A 14,655-nucleotide genomic window follows, 5' to 3' on the forward strand; every position below is an offset into this window, starting at 1 on the left:
GAGAAATAATTCCCTGGACTATCTTTGAATATTAAAGGCAAAAAGCACTCCTTTATTACCAAGGTGCACGGGAAGATTTTGAGCACACTGAGTTGCATAGGCTTTACAAGTTTGTGCTACCATCTAATTACAGTATTCAGGTTCCAATGACAATAATTGACATGACCTCATCTGTGACACCCTCTTCCAAAACTGCCCCGTCCCCAGCACCGCCCTCACCACACCCCTGACAAACCTTTCAAATTTGAGTCCAAAAGGTCCTTTCCTTCATCCTTTCTTCCACTTCCTCATCTCCTTTGATCCAGTATCAGCCTTCTGGAATGGTTTCAAGGCTCCTGAGCAGCTGTGACTGGCTGTCAGCTGTTATGTCTCTCCCTCAGTACATTTTCACAGATAGAAATACCCTTTACCTCATTCTCCTCGACAAACAATAACCTGCATTTTGAGGAGTCTTGACACGAACGTGCTTAGCAAGCAGTGCTAGTGAGCTGCATCATAAAGGTTTTGTGGCTACAAACCAACCCCCAGTGCTTTGCTGTGCCTGTCCTCACAGAACACCAAGGTCCGGGCTAACTTCGGCTCCCGGCAGTTCGCCTTTGCCGAGGGCCAGGCCCACCGCAACGCCGCCGACCTGTGCATCGACCTGGCCGAGGAGATCAGCGCCAACTTCGAGGCCCTGCCCTTCGCCATGGCCTCCGACAGTGACAATGACGCCGGCACCAGCATCGCCTCCGACCCCGGCACCCACGGGCCCCCCTGCAGGATCGCAGCCGTGGCCACGGCCCAGCAACGTAACGGGATAATTCGTGTTTAAATCTCTTTGGGCGGAAATTACGAGCAATTAAATGGGATTTAAGCCCAGTCTGGTACCGCCTCTCTAAGCGCTGTCGAATCTGGGCTTATCTTGATTTTAGACAAGGCAATTAAAAAATTCTTCTTTGGTCTTCCTCTGTATGGATGTGCAAATTATCCTTAATTAACGGAGCTACAATGAGAAATGATCTCATTAGGGCTGGGAATACAATAGGATGTTACAGTCGGTTGGATCAGCCAATTGGTTATGCTGTGTCAAAAGGCATTACATTCCCCCTGACTGATTGGAGAGCATGGAATGCTGTGTATCTCAAATTTCATGGAATATTTTTGCGTGCATTCTGATCTCGTTATCTCCACGTGTGTTTTGCAGAATATGACAGTGACACGTCTTGCCACTATAAAATGGAACTGAGCTACGAGAACTTCATCACCTCAGGTCCTGATCCTCACCCCCCTCCTATTGCAGATGATGAAAGTGATGATGATGACGACGATGATATTCCTCGGGTGAGGAACGTGGCAAACTCTGCCTCCTGTAATTTATCGACTGAAAACACAGATAGGAATTCAAAATTTTATTTTGCCACACAAAATTTTCCTGCTTCTCTAATGAAAATATAGCTGCTGTTAACTTCCCTCTTCTTGCTGTTCCTCTCTTTGTAGGAGGACCACTATGCCCTGTTGGTTAAAGCCTGGGAAACGAAAGTTTTCCCTACAATTCGAAGAAGGTTCCGTAATGAGGCTGAGAGGAAATCTGGGCTGGATCAGATTAAAGGAGCTCTCCAGTTAGGTATGGCTGTATTTATTTCTATGTGCAGGAAGAGATAAAACCTGTGTTTCTTTCATGTTTTACTGTGTTCAGAGCTGGAAAATTTAAATCTAAAAAAAATCACTTGTTGTTTCCCTGCAGTGCTCAGAATTTGGTTTGGGGCTCATGATTTCTCTTCAACACTTTTACTTAAATTGAACTATTTAAAAAGGGGAAGTTACTGTAGAAGTGTGGGCACAGGAATACTTTGGAATAAAAGTTGAGGAAGAAATTACCTACAAGCCTTTTCTGTCTGTAACAATATCAAGGCAAAGCTTTTGAGAAACACAGTAACAAGGGGAGAGTTTTAAATGGATACAGGTCTGGCAGGACAACCTGTTTGTGGGAAAGTCACAGTAAGAGTGAGGTGGGAATTCTGAGCCCTGATGAGAAGCTCAGGAAAAGCTCCAGTTTTTCAGGAAAGCTCCAATTTCTGCCTATCAGCCTGAATGAAAGAATATTTAAGTAATTAGATACCTGCCTGGGATCTTGATGAGAATAAGAATTAAATTCAAGTGTCTGGGGAAAATAACTTGCACTCCCTTCTCTCTGCCAGGAATGGTCGACATAGCCCGGCAAACTGTGGAATTCCTCTATGAGGAAAACGGGGGCATCCCAAGAGACCTGTACCTTCCCACCATCGAGGACATCAAAGACGAGGCCAACAAATTCACCATTGATAAAGTCAGGAAAGGTGAGGGCAGCAAAAAGGATCCTGAGGAGGGAAAGAGAAGCTCAGGGGCTCCGATGTTTGGGATCTGCTGCACAAACGGTGAGTCTGAGGAGAACGCCGTGCCTGAAAAGCTGTGTTGTCCCTTCCTGGGCAGGCCTGACGGTGGTGACTCGCTCTCCTGACAGCAACAACGTCACCAGCAGCGCTGTGGGAACAGCTTTGCCCAAGTTTGCCATTCGGGGGATGCTGAAGACGTTTGGTCTCCATGGTGTCGTCCTGGATGTCGATTCGGTGAGTGAAGGTGCCCTGGGAGGGCTTTTCGTGGATCAGCAGCACACACAGTGGGCAAACAAACTCTTGGACTGCTGATTTGAAGGAATAAAAATGTTATGGTTGTGTTTATTGACAGTGCTGGGTTTGGTGTTGCAGGTGAATGAACTGGTACAAGTAGAGACCTATCTCCGGAGTGAGGGAGTTCTGGTGAGGTACTGGTATCCCATCGACATGCTGGAAAGGCCACCTGCAGGATACAGAAGGACTGCAACCAATGGATTGGTCACCCTGGATAACACCAACATACAAATTCACAGGTGAAAAAGAGATGTAGTTACAAGGCCACTTGTTTTATCTCAATTTATATTATCTGACTTGGTCTGTATCGTTCCCTATTGTACAATTATCTACTGCAGCCTTATTTTAAGCATTATAAACTTCTGAATCTTATTGGAGTTATTGAGTAAAACTGACAAAATTCATTAAATCTTCATGTTTTAATGGGGCTACTGAGATTTTGGGTTGGTTTGGTTTTTTTTCCTGAGGGTTTGGGGGTTTTTTTGGCAATAAAGAAAATTTATTATAATTGTCTTGCTGACAGGATTTCACTCAGTCCTGTGCAAGTGTTTTTACATGTGCTGGTCTAACAGTACATCCCTTGAAAGCTTCAGTTTCTTGTACCCTCAGCCAGTTGCTGCCCAGGAGTTTAAGAAATCTTGACTGACTTTGGAGAGTTGACTTCTAATCCAGGTGCCCTGATTTGGTCCCAGAATTAATGGGCTGAGTGCTGCCTTAAGTGAATAAGGAAGATTTGGCTCTGCTGGAACCTTGTCAATAACGAGGTGTATCTGCATTCAGGGACGAGTTGCTGGATGTTGTTTCTGTAAGTGTGGAGAAGAACTGATGTCTGGGTGTTTGTGTTCCCTAGAGAGCTGTTGAGGAGTGAAGCTGCCCTGGCCAAGCTCTACTGTCGGATGGCTCTGCTCAACATTTTTGCCCCCAAATCTCCCCACATGTTTACTCGGCTCTTCCACATTCCTGCCATCCGGGATATCACCCTGGAGCACCTGCAGCTGCTCTCCAACCAGCTTCTTGCACCACCTCTTCCTGGTAAACATTCTGGTTTTTTATCACAGGTCTTTTGAGGTACAGTGGTTTTCTGGGGACAAAAAAAATATAGTTAATTTGATACTTCTTTATTAGTTGGTTAATAATGATGATATTCAAGAAATGTCTCAATGGAGTCCTGACATTATAGGGGTCTAAACTGAAATTCTTGCTAATAGAGTAATTAAAAGTGTTCAAGAGAGTTCAGAGTCCCTACTAGGATCCCACTCAGCCTGCTCGTGTCCCTTTGTCACCTGTGGTCTTCTGTTTATTGGGAAGTGAGGGGAGTATCCGTGGGGGATACTGGTAAGGAATTGAGATTGCTTTTATTGAAGTTCTGATCCTGGGTACTAAAACTAAATGCCAGTTGGGTGTCACAGTTTTCAAAATGCAACTGTTCTTCATTTCACAAAGTGGTTTGTCCTTTTCCTACTGGAATCACAGATCTGGTTAGGGAATGTTTGTGCTGAATCATGGAAAAGAATCTTTGGCTCATTCAAGTGAGTGTTGACAAAGACAATTAATGTGACAAAGCTCTTCTGCATGCAGAGAAATGTGTGTAATGTGGCTGAAGCATAAGGAGGAAGTAGGAAGTGCTAAATATAAGCTATTAATAATAGAAAGTGATTATTTACCATTGGAAAGAGTCCTGTTCCCTCCTCCAATTCCTTCGAAACTTGGCTACCTCTAACAGATCCTCATTGGAAGCGATCCCCTCGCAGAGTACAGCACTACTTTGCATGGCTTTGAGAACCAGTTTACAAGCTTTAATTCAGTTTTTCCTCTTTAAAGTTTGTCTAATTCAAGTCCTGCTAACACACAGAGTTTCCAAACTGGCATTTTGGTGAATTACCCACTCTTTTGTGCTCTGCACTTTGGTTTTCCTTGGCTTCTTCCGTTAACTGAAGGATGACATCCATGAGGCATCAGGGCTTGAGACCCACGTGGAGCTGCCCCAAAGTGATCTGGTTCCCTGAGAACAGATGAAGCTGCTTTTCCTGCTCTGGTCACCCTTCCTCATTGTACTTGTACAATACATGGAAGTTTTCCTACCTTCACCCAGGGCAGGATGATCCCACAGCTCCGTGTTTCCCTGCCAGACCCCTCCAGGGGCTGGGCTGAGGGAGGAGAAGAGCACAGCTGGCATTTAGAGGGCCATCCCATCCACAACCGACTGGGGCGGGGCTGCACATCTAGTCCTGGGTGGATCCCTTCTCCTGCTGCCCTTTGGGAGGAGTTTTCACGTGTTTTGAAACTTCTCCACTGAGTGTGTCCCAGGCTGCATTAACACGTCCAAGTGATCTCCAAAGTTGTGATCTCCCCCTTGTTATTACAGATGGAACAATCAGTTCAAGCTCTATCCTTCTGGCCCAGTCCTTGCAACACTGCATCCATTCCCAGACCTGTGCTGCCACAGACCTCTTCTACCAGGGCAATTCCCAGGCCATCAGGGAGTGGCTCACTGTGGCCATTACTCGGACACTGCACCAAGGAGAGGAGAGTCTGCTGGACCTCACCAAGCAGATCTGCTCCTTTTTGCAGGTGAAATATTTAGTCATGTTTCATGAGCAGTGTTGGGTTTCTTTCTAAGGAGCCCTTGCTTTAGGTGCGATTCTGATTTCCATAATACTGTCCTTTACATGGAGTTGTTTCCCTGGGTGGATTAAATTCCTGTCCTGATCATAGTGGACACTAAAAGCACAAGCAGTAGCAAATACTCTGCATCCCATTTACAATGCTGTATTTTATTGAAATAAAGAAGTGGGAGATGGTTTGCTGCTCTTTGGGATCCTTCCCTATGAAATGTTTCGTTACAGGCAGCGCCAGAACAGTTTCCTGCTGAAGAATTCCCCATTTCAGAATCCAAAGTCAACATGGATGTCAACTTCCCTGGGGCTGCATTTGTGATTGTGTCCTGCAAGGAAAGTCAGTCTGGATTCCGCAAAGAGTGAGTACCTGAGGGGCCAGGAGGGGCAAAGATTAACGACGGGTCACTGGGCCCGGAACCCTGAGGATGCAGTTACTTGGTTCTTTGGATTTTTAAAGCTGGTTGGGGTCTGACCAGGCTGTTCCTGCTCTGTTCTCAGTTCATCCCTCTACAAAGCCCCCTGGGCTCGGGTGCTGGTGTATGGGCTGGGGCACAAAGTGAAGAGGAACGGGCAGCTGAACCTCATCGAGGCCGTGTGTTACCCCCGGGATGCCTCCCCCACCAACACCGGCCTTACCCCGCCCCCCACCACCAACCAGTACCCGGCTGTCATCACCCCCACTGACAAGGTGCACATCAAACTAGGTAAGAACTGTACCCCTCAGTCATCACCCCCACACACAAGGTGCCCATCAAACTGGGTAAAAAATAACAACGACATTAAACGCAGTTTCAAACCCTTTCTAACTGTATTCTTAGAAGGATTGTCTTTGTTTCTGTAGCACTTTTCCTGTTTTGTCACCAGTCTTGCTGGTGGTTATGGCAGGATTTTTAAATTGATTGTATCAACTTACCGTTATGGAGAAACATTCCTATTTGTTTCTTACAAGGTGCTATAGGGAAAATTCTCCCTTAACATAAATTTAGCCTCAAAAAAATCCTAAATGTTAATACTTTGACTTTAACAATGCTTAGATTCATGATAAATATTGTCTGTGACCTTGTAGGAGTGTCTCCTCCTCCTGGAGCTGTGTTGGTCTTGCATTCCCTTCCTCTGGAATTCCCCCTGGCAATGGCATTCACAGAACAGCTCTTAACTTGGAAATTAGAAGATGGGGATGGAAAATCAGAAGATGAACTGGACACTATTCCTGCTTCAGTTCTCTTGCAAGTAGTGGAATTTTTAGGTGAGCATCCAGTATTTCTTTAGTGATGAGCACTGACAACGTGCTGGCTCAGGGGGGGAGAGTTCAGGAAACAGAAATGACAGTTGTAATTTTCTGAGTTCTTCCACTGTGTTGGAATTTCCTTCAAACTCCAGAAGTTTTCTGTTGATTGCACTTCTTGGAATGCCCTTCCTGTCTTTCCTGCTGCAGATGGGCACCCATTGAAACGAGCTTTTGTTGTACCTTTTTAAATGTTCCTTTTGCAACTCATGTTATAAAACCACAAAACGCTGCTGACCCCGTGTCTTGCCTTCCTCTCCCAGGGAACTTCCTCTGGACCACTGACATGGCAGCGTGTGTGAAGGAACTGATCTTTCACCTCCTGGCCGAGCTGCTTCGCAAAATCCACAACCTGGAGCAGAAGAAGAATCCGGCAGGATTGTCATCCTCCATTGCCCTGCAGCTCAACCCCTGCCTGGCCATGCTGATGGCCCTGCAGTCAGAGCTTCACAAGCTGTACGATGAGGAAACCCAGAACTGGGTGTCAGGGAATGCCTGTGCTGGTTCTGGGGTTGGAGCAGCCGACCAGGGAAGGTTCTCCACGTACTTCCACGCCCTGATGGAAGTTTGCCTGGCTGTGGCAGAAGTAACCTTGCCCATCAACATGAGCGTCACGGCCAATGTGATATCATCCACAAGTGCCCCCAATCTTAGTGACTCTTCATCCTCATCTTCATCCTCTCCGGGACAGACACCCCAGAGCCCAAGCTTGCTGTCGAAGCGGAAGAAGGTCAAAATGAAGCGGGAAAAGACGTCGTCCTCGGGGAAAAGGGCTTCGTCCAGAGCGGCAGAGACGGACGCCACGCTCCTCAGCATCGGAGGGAGCAAACCCGAGGACATGCTGTGGTTCCACAGAGCGCTGACTCTGCTCATAATCCTCAGACACCTGACCAGGAAGGACCCCCAGGGGCTGGGGGTGACAAACGACGCGGTGGCAGACGCCTGCCAGGCCCTGGTGGGGCCCACGGCCCACAGCCGCCTGCTCGTCATCTCGGGGATCCCCACCCACCTGGAGGAGGGCACGGTCAGGAGCGCCATCAGAAAGGCCTGCAACGCCCACGGGGGGGTCTTCAAAGATGAGATCTACATCCCTCTGCAGGAAGAGGATCCCAAAAAAATCAAGGACAAAGCGGAAGGAGGCGAATGCAGAACTGAACTGGAGAAACCGACCGTCTCCAGCAGCGCGGACAGTCTGGACATCAGCAGCTCCAGCAGCGTCACCCCCGCCATGAGCGTCAGCGCCTCGGCATCCACCAGCCAGGCTTCCCTCTGCAGCTCCCAGGGCATCTCCCGCACCGTCAGCGACATCTCCGTGGACCAGTTCCAAGCGGGACTGGAACTGGCCATCCCACCTGGACTGCTGGAACAGCCGCACGTCGTTTCCAGCCAGGAGAGTCTGGATCTGTCCCACTGCAGCACTGGGAGCCTGGGCAGCCTGGGCAGCCTCGGGGAGCCCCTCGACAACGTGGAAACGGCGTCGGTGTCGGACGTGGGCTCCATGTACACGGTCACGTCCCTGGACAACCAGCCCCTGCTCTCACGGCCCATCAAGGGCTTTGCTGTGGTGGAGGTAGGAGAGGGGCCTCTGGGGCCAGGGGGTTCTGGGACAATGGGATCTGACTCTAGGAACTGCTTTCTGGGGGCAGGATAAGTGTGTGTCAAAGGGCCGGGGAGACTGGGAGTTCTCAGCTTGGACAGGGTGGATGAGGAACATGGAATTTCCTTCTCCACTGACTTCCTACCATCTACAGTGTCAGAAACATTCAGTGTCTCTCAGAGGACGGAGGGGACCAAGCAGTGGGGTTACCAAGCAGCAATTTTAGAGCAGAAGGAGGGAAGAACTCTTGTGTGTTCTTGCAGAGCTCATTATCACGAGGTGTTGCTGAAGCCAAGAGTGTAAATAAATTCCTAAGGGAGTAAAATTCCTGGAGGATGTGCACTTTGGTGGTTGTTAAACTCAGCAGCCAGTGCAGCTTTCAGCTTGGGAAATCTTTAAACTGCTGGTTTCAGGAGGCTGGGAGAATATGTAAAGGGGAAGTTTTATTCATTTCCTCTTTCGTGTCAAAGACTTGCTACTGGCAACTGCTGAGAGTGATTTAGAGATTCACGTCCTTTTGGTTTGACCCACAAGGCAATTATTTAATGTTTAATGAGCACATTTTCACAGATTCTGAACCACCTATGGATTCCTCTATAAAGCTGCTTGAGGAGAGATGATAAATTTTGTTGATGTCTGGCTGCAAATGAACTTTAAAAGGATTGTGGGTGGTTGCCATCGGTGCTGGATCACTGCAGGTGTTCAGCTCTGCACGAGAACCTTCTCTGTCCTTACACCAGCAGCTGCAGATTTACCAGGAGCTTCCCAAAAGCACAGCAATTCCTGATGGCCTGGGAAGGGAGAGATGTTTTTGTGTAGTCTGGGATTGTATCAGTTTCCCTTTTGGAAGGAAATCAGCCTGTTCAGATGGAAACTCTTGCTATTCTTGAGCTGTTAATTTACATGAAGCCCCCAGGGTTGAAATAACCCATGAAGTGTGTCCAGAAAGCTGCCAGTGTTCACATGGAAACCACTCCCAGTCTGGAGCTGCTCTGGCAGTGCTGTTATTTTGGGAATATAAGGAAGTTACTGTTTCTCTTCCCAATCTGTGCAGCTGAGGCTTCAAGCCCTGTGCTAATTAAGACTTTTCTGAGTGGAGAATTGAAGCAAGGACTGGAGGGTTCTAAATAATGACAGGTTACCTGTCTGACACTTTCTGCTTCTTGATGTTTCCAAGGGCTGTCTCCAGACTAAGACTTGGAATGGCTGGTTCAGAGCTGTGTCTCTTTAACTCCCAGCACTCTTTAAGTGATGTTTTCTGGGCTGAACCTGAATTTTGATATCAAATGATTGATGTAGAAGAGTTGGAAGAGCAGCAATAGTGCTTATCTGTAGGGGAGAGGGAGAAAGCTTAAAACCCAAATCCATCTAAATGGAGGTTCATTTGTGTTCCCAGGGTTCCTGGTAACTCATTTCACAATTTTACAGATAAGGTCAAGAGCTAAAATAGAGAAAATCCGAGCCAGCCTGTTCAACAGCAGTGACCTCATTGGCCTGTCCAGCCTGGATGGTGAAGATGAGCTGATGGAGATGTCAACTGAGGAGATTTTAACTGTTTCTACTGTAAACCAGAGTTTATTTGACACCCAAGGGAGCCCAGCACTAGAAGATTATTTCAATGACAAGTCAATAAAAGGTACGTGGTTTCACAGTGGCAAATGCCTCACTTGTGTTGCGGTTTTTTGGGATACAGGGCTCAGATTCCTCCTCGGCTTGGTGGGACTCACTAATTGGGGGGTGACAGGGAGGAGTTTCACAGCAAATTTCCTCCTTCCAGCAGCAAGTTCAGTTGACTTTAGTTTAGCTGATAAATGCTGGTGTCTGTCTACACCACATAATTTTTCTACTGGCATCATAAATAGTCTTACTTTTTCCATTTCCACTCAAATAATAATTATAGTACATGGCCAAAACAGGAGAAAGCATTCAGTTAGTTCTCTGTCATAAATGGATGCAGAAGGGTCAGGTTTTTCCTTACAAAAGTGATTTTTTTCTTTACAAAAGTGATTTTTTTTCCTTACAACAGAATTATTCTTTTTCCCTTACAAAAGTGATTTTCTATGTCAAAGTGCCGTGTGATAGAACATTTGAATGCAAAATATATTTTCTCCTTGCAAATCCTATAGAGTTGTCAGGGTATTTTATACCATATCGCTGATTTTTTTTTTTATAATCAGGTGAGAAATTGGTCCCAGGCGCTCGAGAAGTCCTCACAGAAATCTTTAAAAGCTGTGTCCATTCTGAGCAAATGCTGAGCCTGACCCCAGCCAAGCCCATCAAGGTGTCTGACATCTACCTCAGCAAGGAGCAGATCAACTCCCAGACTCCGGGGAACCTCCTGCACGTCTTCTTCACCAACGTCCGCCCTCCCAAGAAGGTGCTCGAGGACCAGCTCACCCAGGTAGGGCTTTGAAAGCTTCTTTGCAACCTCTTTTCGTGCCTCTTGAGAGCGCTGGGTAATCGTTCCCTCTCTGTGTTGGAAGATTTTAAGGAAGTACGGGGTGCCCAAGCCCAAATTTGACAAGAGCAAGTACAACAAGGCGGGCAAGGAGCAGCACCCGGTGAAGGTGGTGAGCACCAAGCGCCCGGTCACCAAACCCCCCACCAAGGAGAAGTCCATGCTCAACAGTGTCAGGTTGGTGTCCTCAACCCTTTGGTACTTGTCAGTTGATTTCTCTATAAGAATACAGATTTTTAGTTTTTTTTTTAATTCCCTCTCCCTCTGTATTTCTGTGGATTGGAAGAGGGAAAGGCAACTTTATTATAAAAAACCTTCAAGGAATGTTTTGGGTTTTGAACCCTTGAGTCAAGGCACAGGTTGGACAGGGCTTGGAGCACCCTGGTCTAGTGGAAGGTGCCCATGGCAGGGGATGAAATCAGGTGGGCTTTAAGGTCCCTCTCAGCACAAACCATTGTGGGATTCTGTGAAGAGATGAAAGAAAACTTGGATCCTGATATTCACTTTGTCCCTCAGCCGAACAGCCTTAAGTGAGAAGAAACCTACTGTGAAACCAAAATCTCCTGAGAAGAGCAAACCTGAAGAGAAGGACCCCGAGAAGTCTCCCACAAAGAAACAGGAAGGTGGGAGCTGGAGAGAATTTTTTATACTTTTACATATAGAAAAAACCACCCTATTTATTGACATTTATGGGACACCATGGTAGATTTGGGTTGGTTTTAACAAGGCTGACTTAATGTTTTTTAAATAGTGATTTAAAATGCTGGTTTTATTTGTATCTCTAAATCTGGGCTTGTGTTTAAATACATTGAGTAGAGAACTTCCTCAGAGGTGTGGTCTCCAGGGGTTTTTGTAGTGGGAAGTTGGGATATCATGGGCTTGAACTCATGGTGGGTTTAAATTGTATTTCTCAATTTATATTGGAAATTCTTAAGTTACAGAAGGGAAAGTGGATGAAAGGGAAGATCCAGACACCTTCTAAGGGCATCCATGGGGGAGACAGCACAGCCATGCCCTGACAGGGGTTATGCTTGGAATTTTTCTTTAGTCAGGTGGAAGAGTGAACAGAACATGAGCTTGGACTCTGCTCTTCCCTGTAGGAAGTGCCAGGTTAGCTCAGAACTGGGAATGTGAGCATTCAGCCAAGTGTGGATCCTCGATACCTGGTTAGATGGAGCTGTTCCAGAGGGTAGGGAGTGACTTGTGTCCTTCAGAGGAGGGAACAAGTGCCATAAACAGGATGAGGCTGGACCTGACAGTGTGATGGTTGGAACAATCCATGTTGGGATAGGAGAGCCCAAAGCTGGAGGAGGCACCATCCCCTTGTCCTGTGTGGGGTGTAAACTTCAGGGCAAGTCCTTAACTATTTGCTGGTCTTATCTTTGCTGTCAGTTCCTGAGGAGAAGTATCTGACCCTGGATGGGTTCCACAGATTCGTGGTGGATCGCTCCAAGCAGGACATCCGCAGTGTGTGGAGAGCCATCCTCTCCTGTGGCTATGACCTGCACTTTGAAAGGTAAACTCGGCACACCTTTTTGTAAATGTGATACTGAGTCATTGTGCTCACTTTAATCATCTTGATCCCAAGTGTTCCTGCTCCAAACACTCCAAATTCCATCCCTGGCTTGCAAGGCCTGTAGAGAAAAGGGGTTATTTTCTCAAAACATGCTTTGAAGGAGTCCCTGTGCTGTCCAAATGCAGGTTCCTGACTTCTTGTAGCACAGTCAAGAAAATCAGATGCCAGTGTCCTTTAGAGCTTCCAAACTGGATACTAAATTATCAGAATGAGAATTGTAGCTCCATCTGTCTCTGATTTTTTCCACAACCAGTGCACTTGGTAATTGTTTAACTGACAGGGTCCTTACTGGGTCAGAAATTATGTAGAAGAGGGAACAGTTAATTTCCTAATCTTTACAGGAATAAAATCCCTTAAATGAATTCTCCTTATCTCTCTGTGTCAGGCCACAAGCTAATTGCTACATCTCCTTTCCCCATATCTTCTGCAGAGGAGATAGTGCACTAAGTGAGCTTAATAGGCCATTCCTTTTTTCCTAATTATTTAATAACAGTGAGGGAAAGTGGGGGGATAAATCAGTTCTTGTCCTCAGACTGGAATTTCTGTAGTGAAACAGCTCTGCTTCAGAGGACAGAAGAGCTCAATTCCAAGTAGTTCCTACAACTGAGCAGTGTAGGGCTTGGGGTGACCAGGTTTTACACCTCTCACCTCCAGGTGTGCCTGCATCGATGCCAGACACGCCCAGAAAGCGTCCCGTAAGTGGACCCTGGAGATGGATGTGGCCCTTGTCCAGTACATCAACAGGCTGTGCCGTCACCTGGCCATCACTCCAGCACGGCTCCACCCCCACGAGGTGTATCTGGATCCAGCTGATGCAGCAGATCCCAGGATTGCCTGTCTGTTGAGTATGTATGGATTGTTTGCATAGAGCTTTTCCAGTGGAAATGCTCCTGAACCACCCGGCTGTCCCCAGGGGTGGGGACATCCCTTTGGAGCTTTGGTGGGATGAGGGGACACTGAGGCTGGGTCTTCTACTCCTTGGGCGTGCTTGGGTAAAGTTAGGAATGCACTGTAACTGCTCCCTGCTCTCCAAGCAGAATTCCTGCTCGGGCTGGAGCAGGGAATACCTGGTGAGTTTGCCTTCCCAGTATAAGGAAGGATTTCCATTCTGGACTAGGCAGACTTGAGTCACCTAAATCCTGTTCTAAGCACTGAGTTCCTCTGAGAGGCTCTCCACAGAATTCATATTGAGTGATGGTGAAAGCTCCTGGATCGGACACCCAGAGGGATCCGGGAGGGAACATCACGGATGGTTTTGCTTTAGACGGAGCCTGTGTGGCTCCTGGACCAAACCTTTGCAGTAGGTGTGGGATCTCTCTCATTCCTTGGCTGGCTGTTCCCCGCAGATGTCCCCGTGGAGAGCCTGCGCCTGCGCTTCGCTCTGCTGCAGTCCCTCAACACCACGCTGGAGACCTTCTTCCTGCCGCTGGTGGAGCTGCGCCAGACGGACATGTACGGGAACAGCATCGCTGCCCTGCTGCAGGAGGCCAAAGGTGGCTGGGCAGGGCTGGGAGGGGCATCAACACGGCATCAACCCGGGGCACTGCAGGGGGACAGTTTGCTCTGTTCGATTTTTAAACTTAATTTGCAACTTATTGTTGCAATTAAGTTGTTAGACATCGTGCCCCTTGATCACAGAGGGAGTTGGCCCATGTTCTGTCTGTGGGTGGTCTTCAGTGTTCCTTCATCTTCTTGGCAGCATCCATAAATTAAAATTGTTATCAGCAAGCAGCAGATCAGGTGGAAGTTCCAGGAGTTTGTCATTGAAGTTGTAGAATTAGTGAGATGAAGAAAGTACTTGCTCGTGCATCAGCATTTAAAGTGATTTTTGCAGCCTTCACTAGACAACAAGCACACCCACGGTTTAGGTCATTACACTTCCTGAATTTGTCTTCTGAAGAAGATGATACAGAATTCCCCAGAGGTGTCAGTGTGTTGAAGAGGTTTTTGTATTGGCCCAGCTGGAAAACACCTTGTAAACCACTATGGGGAAGAGAGGAACATTCAGAGGTTTCTCTTCATAGAGAAATTAAATATATTTTTGGGGCACTGTTACAGCCCTATTTTTTATCGTGTTTTCTTGCCTGTAGCTTTACTGTCAAGACATCCCAGATGTCTGACAACTGTTTGGCAAAGTGTTTCTATTTACAGAGGTGGTGGTGGAGTTGCTGGGACCTATTTATAGAACATTGGAATTGTGTTCATCGGTGTCCTATCCCGGTGCACTTATTCCAGAAAACATGAGTAACAAATAGGCTAAGTTGGACAGGGCTTGGAGCAGCCTGGTCTAGTGGCAGATGTCCCTGCCCATGGAAGGGGCTGGAACTGGATGAGCTTTGAGGTCCCTTCCAACCCAAACCGTTCTGGGAATCTGTGGAATGCTTTTTGGAAGGAGTGTGGATTAGCCATGTCTTACCTACCTAATGAAGGGGAAATTATTGTTATACCATTGCCCACTGGAGAATTTCAGAAA

The 14,655-nt window shown here is 47.1% G+C and overlaps 1 protein-coding gene across 4 annotated transcripts in view; it reads left to right on the forward strand.

Annotated features, from left to right (window-relative positions):
• HECTD4 (HECT domain E3 ubiquitin protein ligase 4) overlaps positions 1-14,655 on the forward strand; it is a 68,372-nt gene that overhangs the window by 45,801 nt on the left and 7,916 nt on the right. For all 4 annotated transcript variants that reach the window (XM_050317977.1, XM_050317979.1, XM_050317978.1 and 1 more), the window contains exons 50-68: positions 554-791; positions 1,187-1,323; positions 1,480-1,606; positions 2,181-2,318; positions 2,452-2,588; positions 2,727-2,887; positions 3,499-3,680; positions 5,014-5,219; positions 5,495-5,625; positions 5,765-5,970; positions 6,333-6,512; positions 6,815-8,121; positions 9,577-9,784; positions 10,326-10,549; positions 10,632-10,783; positions 11,123-11,229; positions 11,999-12,122; positions 12,837-13,027; positions 13,529-13,675. In XM_050317977.1, the coding sequence (XP_050173934.1) occupies positions 554-791; positions 1,187-1,323; positions 1,480-1,606; positions 2,181-2,318; positions 2,452-2,588; positions 2,727-2,887; positions 3,499-3,680; positions 5,014-5,219; positions 5,495-5,625; positions 5,765-5,970; positions 6,333-6,512; positions 6,815-8,121; positions 9,577-9,784; positions 10,326-10,549; positions 10,632-10,783; positions 11,123-11,229; positions 11,999-12,122; positions 12,837-13,027; positions 13,529-13,675 (4,303 nt within the window). The remainder of the gene's footprint in view (positions 1-553; positions 792-1,186; positions 1,324-1,479; positions 1,607-2,180; positions 2,319-2,451; positions 2,589-2,726; positions 2,888-3,498; positions 3,681-5,013; positions 5,220-5,494; positions 5,626-5,764; positions 5,971-6,332; positions 6,513-6,814; positions 8,122-9,576; positions 9,785-10,325; positions 10,550-10,631; positions 10,784-11,122; positions 11,230-11,998; positions 12,123-12,836; positions 13,028-13,528; positions 13,676-14,655) is intronic.

Source organism: Myiozetetes cayanensis, unplaced genomic scaffold (genome assembly GCF_022539395.1).
Source record: "Myiozetetes cayanensis isolate MyiCay16 unplaced genomic scaffold, myiCay2020 scf21, whole genome shotgun sequence".
Classification (NCBI taxonomy): Eukaryota; Metazoa; Chordata; class Aves; order Passeriformes; family Tyrannidae; genus Myiozetetes; species Myiozetetes cayanensis.